We start from the raw sequence: 12,448 nt of genomic DNA on the forward strand, positions 1-12,448 counted from the left end.
AAAAGCATTAACAGCATTAGTGAGCAGCCTGTTCTTCTCACAGATAAAGAACTCGTTTTTGTTGTGCTAGGCCATGCACGTACCAGCTGTATTTGATAAGTTGGGGTTGAATTGGTTTTGGCACAAGTGTGTGCTTGTTAATGTGGAATTTTGTCAAAGACTATAGTTACAAGTCAAGCAACATCCTGTCCGCTTCTTCTGTGTTGTCCTTTAATGCCAGTTTCACCTATCAACTGTGATGCACTCAACCACCTTGCAAGCCATGCTTTCCACCTGTTATGGCCATTGACGGCAGTTAGAAAGCTGTCACCCAGTGGCCGGCAGGCCAGTTTGCTTAAGCGATATTCGTGCCTGCCACAATATGGCTTCCCTCAAGTTCTTGAGCCCCATTTTTACAGCAGCAGTGCCAAAGTGTGCCCTTGCATAGCATACTCAACAGTGTACACAATCATATTTGTGGGGTAGAAACAGTTGCCCGAATGACAAGGTGCCGCAACGGTCGTATAACACCCATTTTATTCCCCACTGCAAAATGAAAACAGATGCCACACCTGCATTACGTGCAAAGATGCACCCTCTTGACAGTGCACTGCAAGGTGTAAAACCTCGGTGAAACTCTAAAAAAAACTACCAAGCACTATTTGCTCTATCGAAATTCGATAGATTTTACTGCACTACAGTTTGTGCTCCTTTCTGCCCGAATGGCAATTCAACAACGACCAGACCACTGCCAGCAGCTTGTTCAGACATGACAGTTGTGAAAATCCATTACACACTCCAAACAACTGCTTACAGGAAACTAAGGTGGCTTAATGAACACAATCAAACACATAAACAGCAGCATTCACACGCACGGGAAAAGAAGTTTACACACGAACACATCCGGAAGGTCAGATCTAGGCACAAGTCATAGCACCGATATGAATGCCCAGTCGTATGGACAAATCAGTACACTAAATGCACAACCTAACTGGCTTCAAGAATACCAGCACCAAGAGGGTTAAAAGTGAGCAGAACGACACACCGGTGTGAGTTTTCAACTTTGGTAAAAACACTTGAGAGGCGCAGCCTAAAATACAGTTCAGCAATTTTCATTGGTAGGTACTAGCAGAGTATCAAAATCTTGTAAGGTCATACTTCGTCCCCCGCAACTGCTCACAGTTTGCACAACTCACTCTAAACCACTCCTTACTGCCTAAGTCCTATTTATCACTTAAAATGGGTCCACACAACTGACCAAAATGCAGCCGTAGTTTTCAGACCTCAATCGCACGTTCTTGCTCTTACGTGGTGCAAGCCACGGAGTTGAGCAATGCACGCTATGGAGGACTGGAATCTTGATTCATTCTACTACCTGAATCTGTGTTAAATGCATTTTGGAAAGAACAGCCTTACACAGAAGCACAGTATCCCCTTCCCTATAGCACTTGGTCACAAGTTGTCTTCGTAGTACCTCCTGCGGCCAAAACGGCTCATACGGTATGATGGTTCCATCGAGGAATCTCCGCTTCCCACTTCGTCACTGTCCAAGTGCAATGCGTCAATGGCAGTCCCCTCAAGAATGGCAGTCATTGCAGAGAGCTCCTCCTCGGATATCAACAAACTACGGTCACCACCACCATCAGAAGAGTTGGGAAGTTCAGCAACGCGCTCGACAGATGATTCGCTGTAGATTTCCTCGTGCCGTTCAGTATTCCCGTCGCCTGTGTCCTCGCCAACATCACTCTGTGAAGCACGTCCATGCGTTTCTTCCGAGGCATTGCACTGCAGCACTGTTGCACATGCTGGAACAACACCGCTCACTGTGCCTTCTCGGGCCGGTTCCTCGAGCCTGATGCCGGCGATACCTTTCTTGGGGATGCTGGCTAGGTCGCGTTTGACCCGCCGCCGCCGAGAGATATCATTCCTGCGCACCTGGATCATGTGCTCGAAGTCGACAATGTAGAGGAAGCCTGCGATGAGGACTTCACACCTGCGAAGATGCATTGTGATGCTTACATAAACGCAGAATCCGAACGGTAAAACACATCTGTGATTACAGCCCCCACTTCCTTACCTTTTGCACAGCTCTACAGATAATGTCCTTTGAATGCAGGTACTACCAGAATGTATGTAGTCAATTCTGATGACAGCCGGCACTAGATTCTCTCATTTTAACAGCAGAAATACCATCGTTATCTCTGCCAGCAAACAAATTGGACTAGAAAAAGCTTCCTCCACCTGGAATCGAAGCTCAAGCAAATACTCTTTGAGATAAGCCGTTTCTAATTAAGGCTTAAAGAAAGTGTATGGATTCAAGGAAGTACTACATGCAATGTTATTCTTGCCAAAGCAAGTATGGCCACCCCTTCACTCTACACCCAAGGCATTTTTTTTCTTAATTACTTCCCTTCGCGCACTTCATATGTTGCACTTCAGTGTGGACGTCAGATTTAATCTCGAGCATAAACAGCGTGACCTTCTCTGCGACCTTCACGAGGCCCAGAACAGAACAGACAACACAACACACCTGCACTCAGGTGAACATCCCAATTCAAGGCATCTGCTCAGCTATGATGGTAAATTTAAACCACGGATATCCTCTTCAGTCAACTTCTGCCTACATATTTGATCTGCATTTGAAGTTACACAGCAACTACTAGGAACTAAATTAAGCACAGACGAGCCAACCTAAAGAGTGAATGCTAAAATGCAAGTTGCTATGCTCAACGATGTATCCTAATAACTAAGAGCATTTTTTTTTTTTATGCAAAGAAAAGCGGCCAAGGTTAAGATTCCCCTGCACTTGTTTTCAACTATCCTACAACATGTGAACTTTTTCCAGCAGGAACATCCATATCCTACATAAACACTCTGCAGGAGTGAACTACAAAAATTTCTACAACTGCTAAAATGCACAGAAAATTTTTATTTAAAAATGACACCTGGCATGCAAAGATCAGCTGCAGCTATAAGGGACCCATTGGCATACACACAACATGGCCTAATTTACAACATTTAATGCTAAGCAAATAACCTACAGCAGTACACACACCAAAGTTCGGTTGTGAGTTTGTTGAGGTGGTACACACGACATTACAAAACAAATATCACCACGTGAAATTTGCCCACACCTGGCAGACAATTTATAACTGAATTTCTTTTTTTATGATGCTTTGATTTCGGTTTCATCAGCTGAACAGTGGCTATGACACGTAAATGAATCTGCAGTCCCGCAAAGCATAAAAAAAAAAGCAATATTACAGTTGTTCATCGGCTCTTATCCTGGCTTTGGGGACTGGTCGGCATAGGGTTCGGAGTAAATGAGAATGACAAAGCAGTGATTATATCGCAGTTTTGTACGCCTCGCATAATCTCGAGTACACTAGCACATCATAGTCATTGTCCAGCTATTGAAACCTAACTAAAACAGCTTGAGAGAAGAAACTCAGTTTTAGATTATTTACCGGGCGTATGCCAATTACATCCGGCATTCCATGCATACTAAGGTCTTATGCACTGTTCCAGAGAAGAAAACACGCAACCAAAAATTTGGTGTCTATACTCCTTTAACATTTACGGCAGAATGCATAACCAGTACAACATATAAAAGAGGAGCACAGTATGCCAATTTATGTTTCATAGCGTATGAACACGCACCTCCGCTCCTGCTTGGCACATGCCGCTTCCAACTCTGCACTGGTTCTCTCGTCGTACTGCCACCAGCCGTTGCGACCCTCATAGAACCACCGGTAACTCTCTTCAGTAGGAAATTCTTGATCTGACTCTGGATCTGGAATGAGCTCTGGCTTCTCCGTGAAGTCTGCTGGAATTTCCTGAAAGAAAGAGGCAGAAGGAAATCCATGACCACGTCTACTTTGTGTAGCCCTTGTTGTGGAGGGCTAATAAAGTAAGCTCCAAGCCTGTCTCAGCTCCTTCAGATCTGCGCAGCGAGGCAGTGCACAGTAGGCTGCTTCTGCAGGCAACTCTGATGAGCATGAGTATAATATGCTCAGCTCTTTTCCAATTTTCATGTGTTCATGGTGAACACTCCCCTTTGCAAAAGACATTGCAGCAACACTACTCAGCAGCAACTTTAGTTCTCCTGAAGGCAATCCTCCCCAAATGCATGAACAATGCATGATGCATGACTAGGTGTAAGTAGACAGCTACGCTGAGAGAACAGTGGCCTCTTTGTACACATGCATGGTCAGCACCACATAGGAAGCTTTGCAGGAACCTGCACAGCTCAACACTTCCGTCTCAGTTACGAGAGAAGCACTTCATACGTCGGAATCTCCAGCTCCTCCTGTCAAAAGCAAGTTGCCCAAGTTCCGCAATAACTCTTGCTTACGTTCACTGTTGGTAGGCCAGAAACGCTCAACCCTTTAGTGCATTTTTCAAAGAACCTACACAATGCTGCAACAGTATAACAGATGCAAGTGCAATGCCATATCAATGTACAAGCTGCACTCTACTGCTACCTTGAACTTCACATTCTGGTAGCTGTTGGGCTTTAAAAAGAAAAAGCAGAAACTAGAATGCAGACAATACCTTGAAGGACTAAAGACATCAAATTTATGCTTACGTATTTTCTTGTTTCAAATGATTCATTAAACAATAATATACATGGATCACCGCATGATATTCACCTATGATGGCTAAATAATTTATAATTGAATCTCTTTTTGAAGCTGTTTCAGCTTCATCAACCGATTCACGGCTGTGACTTGTAGTTGGGCTTTAGGTCACGTGAGGCCCAAAAAAGCGACAATATAACTGCTGATACATCATTCTGGCTTCCCAGCACTTCAAGCAAGCTGGTTTAAGTGTTATAGCGAATTAAAGCTATGTATAAGCATTTATATTGCAGGTTTTTGCGCGCCTCACATGACTTAACAATCAACAACACGTCACAGACGTCAATCGGTTGATGAAACCAAAACCGGAACAGCATGAAAGAAGAAATTATAAATTATTTAGCAGTCGTTGGTGAATACCACACGGTGATCCATGTATTCTAATATCTAACACATCATGCTGTGAAGAAGTCAGCGCAAAAAACGGACGAGGGACAAAAGAGAGGACACGTAAGACGTTCACGAGCGCTGTGTGTCCTCTCTTCTCATTCAGAAGCATTCAGAGCAAGCTGCTTCTCTAAGCTAGCAAGGTTGTCACGCTCACCTGCCGGCACATGGCGCATCGCTTGCTCTGATTTGCTATGCCCTTGACGCACAGGAAGCAGAAGATGTGGCCACAGGGAAGTTTGGCCGGGTGGATGCACTTTTGGAGACAGATGGCACACTCGAGCTTCGGGGTGACTGGTTCCTCTTCAACACTACAGGTTTTTGGGGCTAACAGTGGGAAATGATCACACGTGAGGTTACTAAGGCACGCCTGTCAATTATCCAGCCCTGATGCATGCATTCAAGAGTACACTGCAACTATTCATCGCATTACAAACATGTGAACACAACTCCAATGCATGCTGCAAAATATCAAGCCTGCAGTTTGCTGAAGCGTCGCCCCTTCTTCAATTTCAACAAGTGGATCTTCAGTATTGCAAAGGTAAGAGAAATGTGGTTGGTGTTTCACAAATACTCGATTTTTTTCAAATCCCCTGGGCCTCAACTGAAGAACAATACTTAGATTCACCTTTCACTACGATCAATATCCTAGTAACACTGCTGCGGAATTTGGAACATGTGATTTGCAATTTTGCTGTAGCCGGTAGTGGCAGCAGATGAATATGAGAGAATTCTTTCATAAATTATCAGTCAAAAAAAATGATACCAAAACTTGCTAATATTGCTTCCAATTATAGTCATAAGCCGTGTCACCATCAACTCACCCCAACAACACTTAACTGAACATAAAACATTGCTTAAAAAGTTAAGTAAGACATTTGGAGGGCTTGAAGAGTTTCTTTGAGTGCGCACAGATACCTTGTACTCGCTTCACAAAATGGGGAAAAAAAAGTGCATGGGAAAACAAAACAAACAAAAAAATCTCGATGACCGCACATGTGAACAGGTTTATATTTGCTGTATATAATATGCACTCCCAATGAAGTTTGGAAAAAGGTGGGTGAACCGGCATGCGCAGTTATGCACGGTGTATTAACTCAAAGACCACGCAAACAACTGTGATTCGATTCAAGCTGAAGTTGTTGCTGCTGCTGTTATCCTCTACAATGGCAAATGCCCACACAGGGGGATCGGTCAAGAACTGTTGTCCACAGAGAGTTTTTCAGATGGACTTTTCACGGAAGACAATAATATGATTGCTGGGGAAGAGAGCAGTAAACAAAAAGAATAAAACCGAAATAGCGCTCGTGATGTTCTCACACCCCTCTATCCTTATAACCCTTTTCACCCTTCCTCTTATGGCGTGGTTCAGTGGCCACCTACCTAACCTAGCCAAACTCATCAAGGTGAAAAACGTGAAACTATCAGTCAGCTATATGCATAGTAAACACCCTTGCAATCAATTACGTGCAGGCAGCGAAAATGCAGGTTACACTGAGAAACGTCAGAGAGCAGTGCAATGCGCCACTTTTGACAGTTTGCCGTTATTAACATTGTCACAACCACCTCGTCAATTCATCTCTTAGTCAGGTTTACCAGCACTAAACAGCAAGGTTCTACATCTAACAAAGCAATTTCCCGTCCGACAACTTCTAGACAAACCGCTACGATAGAAACGAGATCCAGCCCATGGGACCAACGAATTGACGCCTATCGCCGAAGTTCATGCCAGTGGAAAGCATGCAGGCACACAACGCGCAACATCCACCAGCAATGCTGAGGCAGAATTGACGGGTTAGTGGACGTGCGCAGCCAATGTCCAAAACGCACCAGGCAAGGATGTTTCCGTCAGCTCTCGCCTTTCGCACATGCTTCCGTGTTCCGAGAGGCTGCCACGGCCACTAAAGATTTTTAATCCGGCTGAACGCGAATCATTTTGTCGGTACCACACGGCAACCGTTTACAGGATACAATTTAGAGGCAAAACTGTGGGTAGAACTGCGATGAGCGCAAACGAACCAGCACAAAACGAAACGCACGAAACAAACAGAACACCACGAGCGCTATTTTGCTGGAAAGACGTGCTGATAGGACGTCGGCGTAAGAAAGGTGATCTGCTGGCGTCTCTCAATCGTGTCTATGCATATAAAAATCATTCTGCTGATTTAGATATCTTAAATAAAACTGTACTGCATTCAAAGTGACGCAAAATACTTCCAGCTACCAGCATGCTATAAATTGTGCATATGGTTCAGTTTCGCTTTCGAGCCGTCGAAATAACCGGACTTTTGTGCGTAACAAAATCTAAAGTTGTTCACAATTTTGAATAATTTATCACTTTCTCGTTTTTTATATAAATTTTTAAGTTGACAGTAATTGTGTTAGCGCTTTATACGATTTTTTTTGCTTATTTAACAAAATTGGAACAACCACGGGGAGCGCTGGGGTCGAGAGTTCTCTCGGCAGCCGTCGCCGCCATTCACCAGTCCACATTGCACCTTGTAGTTCGAAAATGGCTTTCGTATCTGCCCGTTTGACCGGCGCCTTCGCCAAACAGGTGGTGCGGGGCGTTGCCAGGTACCCCGCCCGCTGCACCGGCGTGAGTTCGTACGTTGCACGGCACTTTTCCACCTCGAAATGCATGTCTGCCGGCGCCGGTTCCGCAGAGGTGTCCTCCATCTTGGAGGAACGCGTCCTGGGTCAGGCGACCACGGCCAACCTGGAGGAGACCGGCCGCGTTCTGTCCATCGGAGACGGTATCGCCCGCGTCTACGGTCTCAAGAACATCCAGGCCGAGGAGATGGTGGAGTTCTCGAGCGGCCTCAAGGGCATGGCCTTGAACTTGGAGCCGGACAACGTTGGTATCGTCGTGTTCGGTAACGACAAGCTCATCAAGGAAGGTGACATTGTCAAGCGAACAGGTGCTATCGTCGACGTGCCAGTCGGACCCGAACTTCTGGGTCGCGTCGTGGACGCCCTGGGCAACCCCATCGATGGCAAGGGTCCCGTGGCCTGCAAGGGCAGGGCTCGGGTCGGCGTCAAGGCGCCCGGCATCATTCCCCGAATCTCCGTCAAGGAGCCTATGCTGACGGGAATCAAGGCCGTGGACAGCCTGGTCCCCATCGGTCGTGGCCAGCGTGAGCTGATCATCGGCGACCGTCAGACCGGCAAGACTGCCATCGCTATCGACGCCATCATCAACCAGAAGCGTTTCAACGAGGGCACGGACGAGAAGAAGAAGCTCTACTGCATCTACGTCGCCATTGGTCAAAAGAGGAGTACCGTGGCCCAGATCGTCAAGCGGCTAACGAGCGCCGATGCTATGAAGTACACCATCATCGTGAGTGCCACGGCCTCGGACGCCGCTCCGCTGCAGTACCTGGCGCCCTACTCCGGGTGCGCCATGGGCGAGTACTTCCGCGACAACGGCATGCACGGTCTCATCATCTACGACGACTTGTCCAAGCAGGCTGTGGCCTACCGCCAGATGTCACTGCTGCTGCGACGACCCCCTGGCCGTGAGGCCTACCCGGGAGACGTCTTCTACCTCCACTCCCGTCTTCTGGAACGTGCGGCCAAGATGAACGACGCCTTCGGCGCTGGCTCCCTCACCGCCCTTCCGGTCATCGAGACGCAGGCCGGAGATGTGTCGGCGTACATCCCCACAAACGTCATCTCCATCACTGACGGGCAGATTTTCCTGGAGACTGAGCTCTTTTACAAGGGTATCCGGCCAGCCATCAACGTCGGTCTGTCTGTCAGCCGTGTCGGATCAGCTGCTCAGACAAGGGCTATGAAACAGGTTGCAGGATCCATGAAGCTGGAGCTTGCACAGTACAGAGAGGTGGCCGCATTTGCCCAGTTTGGCTCCGACCTTGACGCTGCAACACAGCAGCTCTTGAACAGGGGTGTCCGCCTCACGGAACTCCTGAAGCAGGGCCAGTACACACCGATGGCCATTGAAGAACAGGTGGCAGTCATCTACACGGGTGTGCGTGGATACCTCGACAAGATGGACCCAACCCAGATCAACCGCTTCGAACTCGAGTTCCTGCAGCACATCAGGTCCACTCAGAAGGACCTTTTGGCAACAATTGCCAAGGAAGGAAAGATCAGCGACGATACAGATGCCAAGCTGAAGAAGGTAGTCACAGACTTCATGGCATCATTCCAGCAGTGAAGAGGAGGTGGCAAGGAACCGTGCCCAGCCATTCCAGGGTGCCTCCCCTGCAATAGACTCTAGGGGGGCGGGGTTCACAGAGGGAACAGAAGCCACTGTTGGCTTCCTTGGAAGTCTTGTGAATAAATAGTTTTCCTTATACAGTTACAGCGCTTGGCAGTCATGCCAGTTGTACTGGTTCTCAATGGCCTGGCTAGGTGGTGAAGGTCATAGTGGGGTCATTACAAGGAAGGGCACAGTAACTGCTTCGCTCATGGTGGACACCTAAACCATGCCATGGGAGAGGTAGAGAGATGTCCACCGTTGGGAAGGGAACCAGGTTAATTACGACCACCAAATGTTCTTTAATGCACAGTGCCCTCATGCTACACAAAAACTGTTTTGCACAATACAACGCGGCTGCCATGGCTAGGATTCAATCCCACAACTTTGTGCTAGGCCTTGCCTTGCTTGGAATGGCAAGTCTGCTATAGCTAGGTTGTGCATGACATTACAGTGGCCATGATGGAGCACTAAGCATAGCTGTCATGGAGCAGGTGGCTATAAGGAGTAGCAAAAAGTGCAGGCTTTTGCCACACTTCCAGCCTTAAACAAGGCAGCTGTTTTGACAGTGGTGCAAGAGTTCTGAAGCAAGTGCCGTACATGTACTTAGCAGTTGTGGGATAATCATGGGGAATGCAGCCCTGTGGTCGTGTCTTGATGTTGCATGTACTGGTATCTCTCTTAAGTCTCTAAAATTCCGGCAAAACATGGAGTTAGGAGCACTGCCACAGTTCACTACAGTTCTGTTTGGTTTGGTTTGGTTCAGTTCTGTTTGAACGTAGCCAATGCAAGTTGTTGCTTACGAGGAATTTAACAGCGGAGTATGCCTGGTGTTGCAGGTTTTACTTTGGATCACGCCATGATGATACAGTTTGCTTAATTAGTAATGCAGCCTTCAAAATTATGTGCATGCTCTCATTGCACTTCAAAAAATGAAGTGACTGGTAGCCTTGCATAGTGCTAAACCTGGAAACAAGCCACATTTGATCATGTAGTGAAAATATCTTGCGCACACTTGCCTAGGCAGCCTTGATAATTGTAAAGTGAATATAAAGGCTTCCTAGGCTGCTATACGTCGGGTGTTGCACTTCATTTGGCTCTGGCTAGCATATTTTAACTCTAGAAGGCCGTTAAAAGATTTTCACATAAACTGACACCCTAGATGGCTTCAGCTTAATTTTGGCCACTGTGGTTTCACAAAGTGCACCGAAGCATCAGCAGACCAGCTGTTTTAGTTCACGTCCATGATGCAGAAACGTGGAGGCTACAAAGAGAATTCAGCTTAAGTTAAGGACAACGCAGTGAGCTATGAAGAGAAAAATGATAGATGTAATCGGAAGCGGGCGGAGTGGGTGAGGGAACAAACGCGGGTTAATAACATCTTAGTCGAAATTAAAAGAAAGAAATGGGCTTGAGCAGGGCATGTAATGCGGAGGCAAGATAACAGGTGGTCCTCAAGGGTAACGGAGTGGATTCCGAGAGAAGGCAAACGTAGCAGGGGGCGGCTGAAAATTAGGTAGGCGGTTGAGATTAAGAAGTTTGTGGGGGTATGGTGGCCGCAACTGGCAAAGGACAGGGTTAATTGGAGAGACATGGGAGAGGCCCTTTACCCTGCAGTGGGCGTAGTCGGGCTTATGATGACAGTGATGCCCAGGAAACTTAACTTTTGGATTCGCGCTGGTAACTGTGCTCAGCAGCAGTCACCTGGCAGGCTGTTGCTTACATGACATATTTTTCTCGACTAACTGAAGCAGTTTTTGAGTTGGCAGTAAGTCTGATAACATTTCGGGAACATTAAATCGGGATGCTTGCAGCTCGTCTCAGAAATACTGACATGTGATCACAAGCACCTTATGCCACTGCCGTATTGCATAACTCCTCCGCAAAATTTAGGAGAGAGGGGAACTAAGGCACCAATACAAAGACAACAGAGTATAGGCACAACGAGTGACTGGCAGTAGGTCTCAGTGAAGAAAAGTCAGAGTTTAACATTGCCTTGATATCATGAGCAGCACTTGCCTCGACAAAGATAGTGATGTAGTGACATCGTTCATGGGCCCTTTGCTATAAGTGAGAAGTGCATGCAAAAATACTTGCACCTTAATGCAACACTAAGAAAGCCAAGAGCGACTACAATTCCAGCGCTTCAAGTTGCACATTTTTACTTAAATTACAAGGTTCGACCTATCTAAAAAATGTACAGAATGTGATGCAAGATCGTTTGGCTTTCAAAAGCTGAGGAACTCAACATGTCTGAGCTTCCGTCCCATCCTGCTCGACTTGTATGCAAAAAGACTAAGCATGCGCGAATATTCGATAATTTCAAATATACGGTCGAATAGTAAAGTATTTGATATTCGATTCCATCCGAATGTTTGGTATTTGGAATTTCAAAGAACTCGTCTTCAGTGAATAATGTTTCTGAAACTCTTGCTGCGTGCGGTTTCGGTTCAGCGTACCTCCTCTGGGATGGCACTACGGTGCACGCGCAACGAAAGACCCCAAGGTTTAACGTCCCAAAGCGACTCGGGCTATGACGGACGCCGTAGTGGAGGGCTCCGGAAATTTCGACCACCTGGGGTTCTGTAACGTGCACTGACATCGCACAGTACATAGGCCTCTAGAATTTCGCCTCCATCGAAATTCGCCATGGGGATGGATGCCCCTTTCTGACACCCGATGCAAGGTGTCGTAGGGCCACTGCTTAAATGCAACAGCTGCGCGTCGACGCAGTTGCAATTAACAACAGCAGTCGGAGGCCCCAAATATAGTTCTCGCACCCCACAGATACGAAGGCATTGCATGTACGTTGACTTCTCCAATTTTCGATGGCCATTTTTGCAGAAAGTTGACACAGCTTCAATGAGTGTGACAAAGCTTCAATGCATTCTCCTCTTTTTTTCATGTAATGGCCATGTGTGGTAAAAAATGCAATTTTGAAACTGCCCACTGAGTCATTCAACCTTTTCTGTGTGCCAGAATATTCGAAATATTCGCTTTAAAATTATTCTTAGAAAATTACTATTTGTTCGAACCAAAAAACCACCGTACGCACATGCCTAAAAAAAATGCATGGCCCCTCCAGAAAACGCCAAATTCAGATACTATTAATAATGACTGGAAACAATCTACTATGAGCAGTTGCAGTATGTCATCAGTCCCAAATTACTGCGTGTAAAAAAATAAAACGTGAGTTGAGGCATGCATGGATTAAGGTGCT

General features: G+C 46.5%; 1 protein-coding gene and 1 pseudogene across 1 annotated transcript; one reads left to right on the plus strand and one right to left on the minus strand.

The window, feature by feature from the left end:
* Positions 1-498: 498 nt before the first annotated feature.
* Positions 499-7,071, minus strand: LOC149335289 (E3 ubiquitin-protein ligase rnf146-like). Its single transcript, XM_089551959.1, has 4 exons — positions 6,837-7,071; positions 5,164-5,333; positions 3,640-3,815; positions 499-1,972 (listed from the first exon to the last, which is right to left on the minus strand). The coding sequence occupies exons 1-4, from the start codon at positions 6,874-6,876 to the stop codon at positions 1,432-1,434; spliced, it is 927 nt and encodes a 308-aa protein (XP_089408085.1). The 5' UTR covers positions 6,877-7,071; the 3' UTR covers positions 499-1,431.
* Positions 7,072-7,443: 372 nt separating this feature from the next.
* Positions 7,444-9,333, plus strand: LOC149335290 (ATP synthase F(1) complex subunit alpha, mitochondrial pseudogene; annotated as a pseudogene).
* The last annotated feature ends 3,115 nt before the right edge of the window (positions 9,334-12,448 follow it).

The sequence above is a fragment of the Amblyomma mixtum genome, chromosome 7 (genome assembly GCF_055824585.1).
Source record: "Amblyomma mixtum isolate Tamu chromosome 7, ASM5582458v1, whole genome shotgun sequence".
NCBI classification, from domain to species: Eukaryota; Metazoa; Arthropoda; class Arachnida; order Ixodida; family Ixodidae; genus Amblyomma; species Amblyomma mixtum.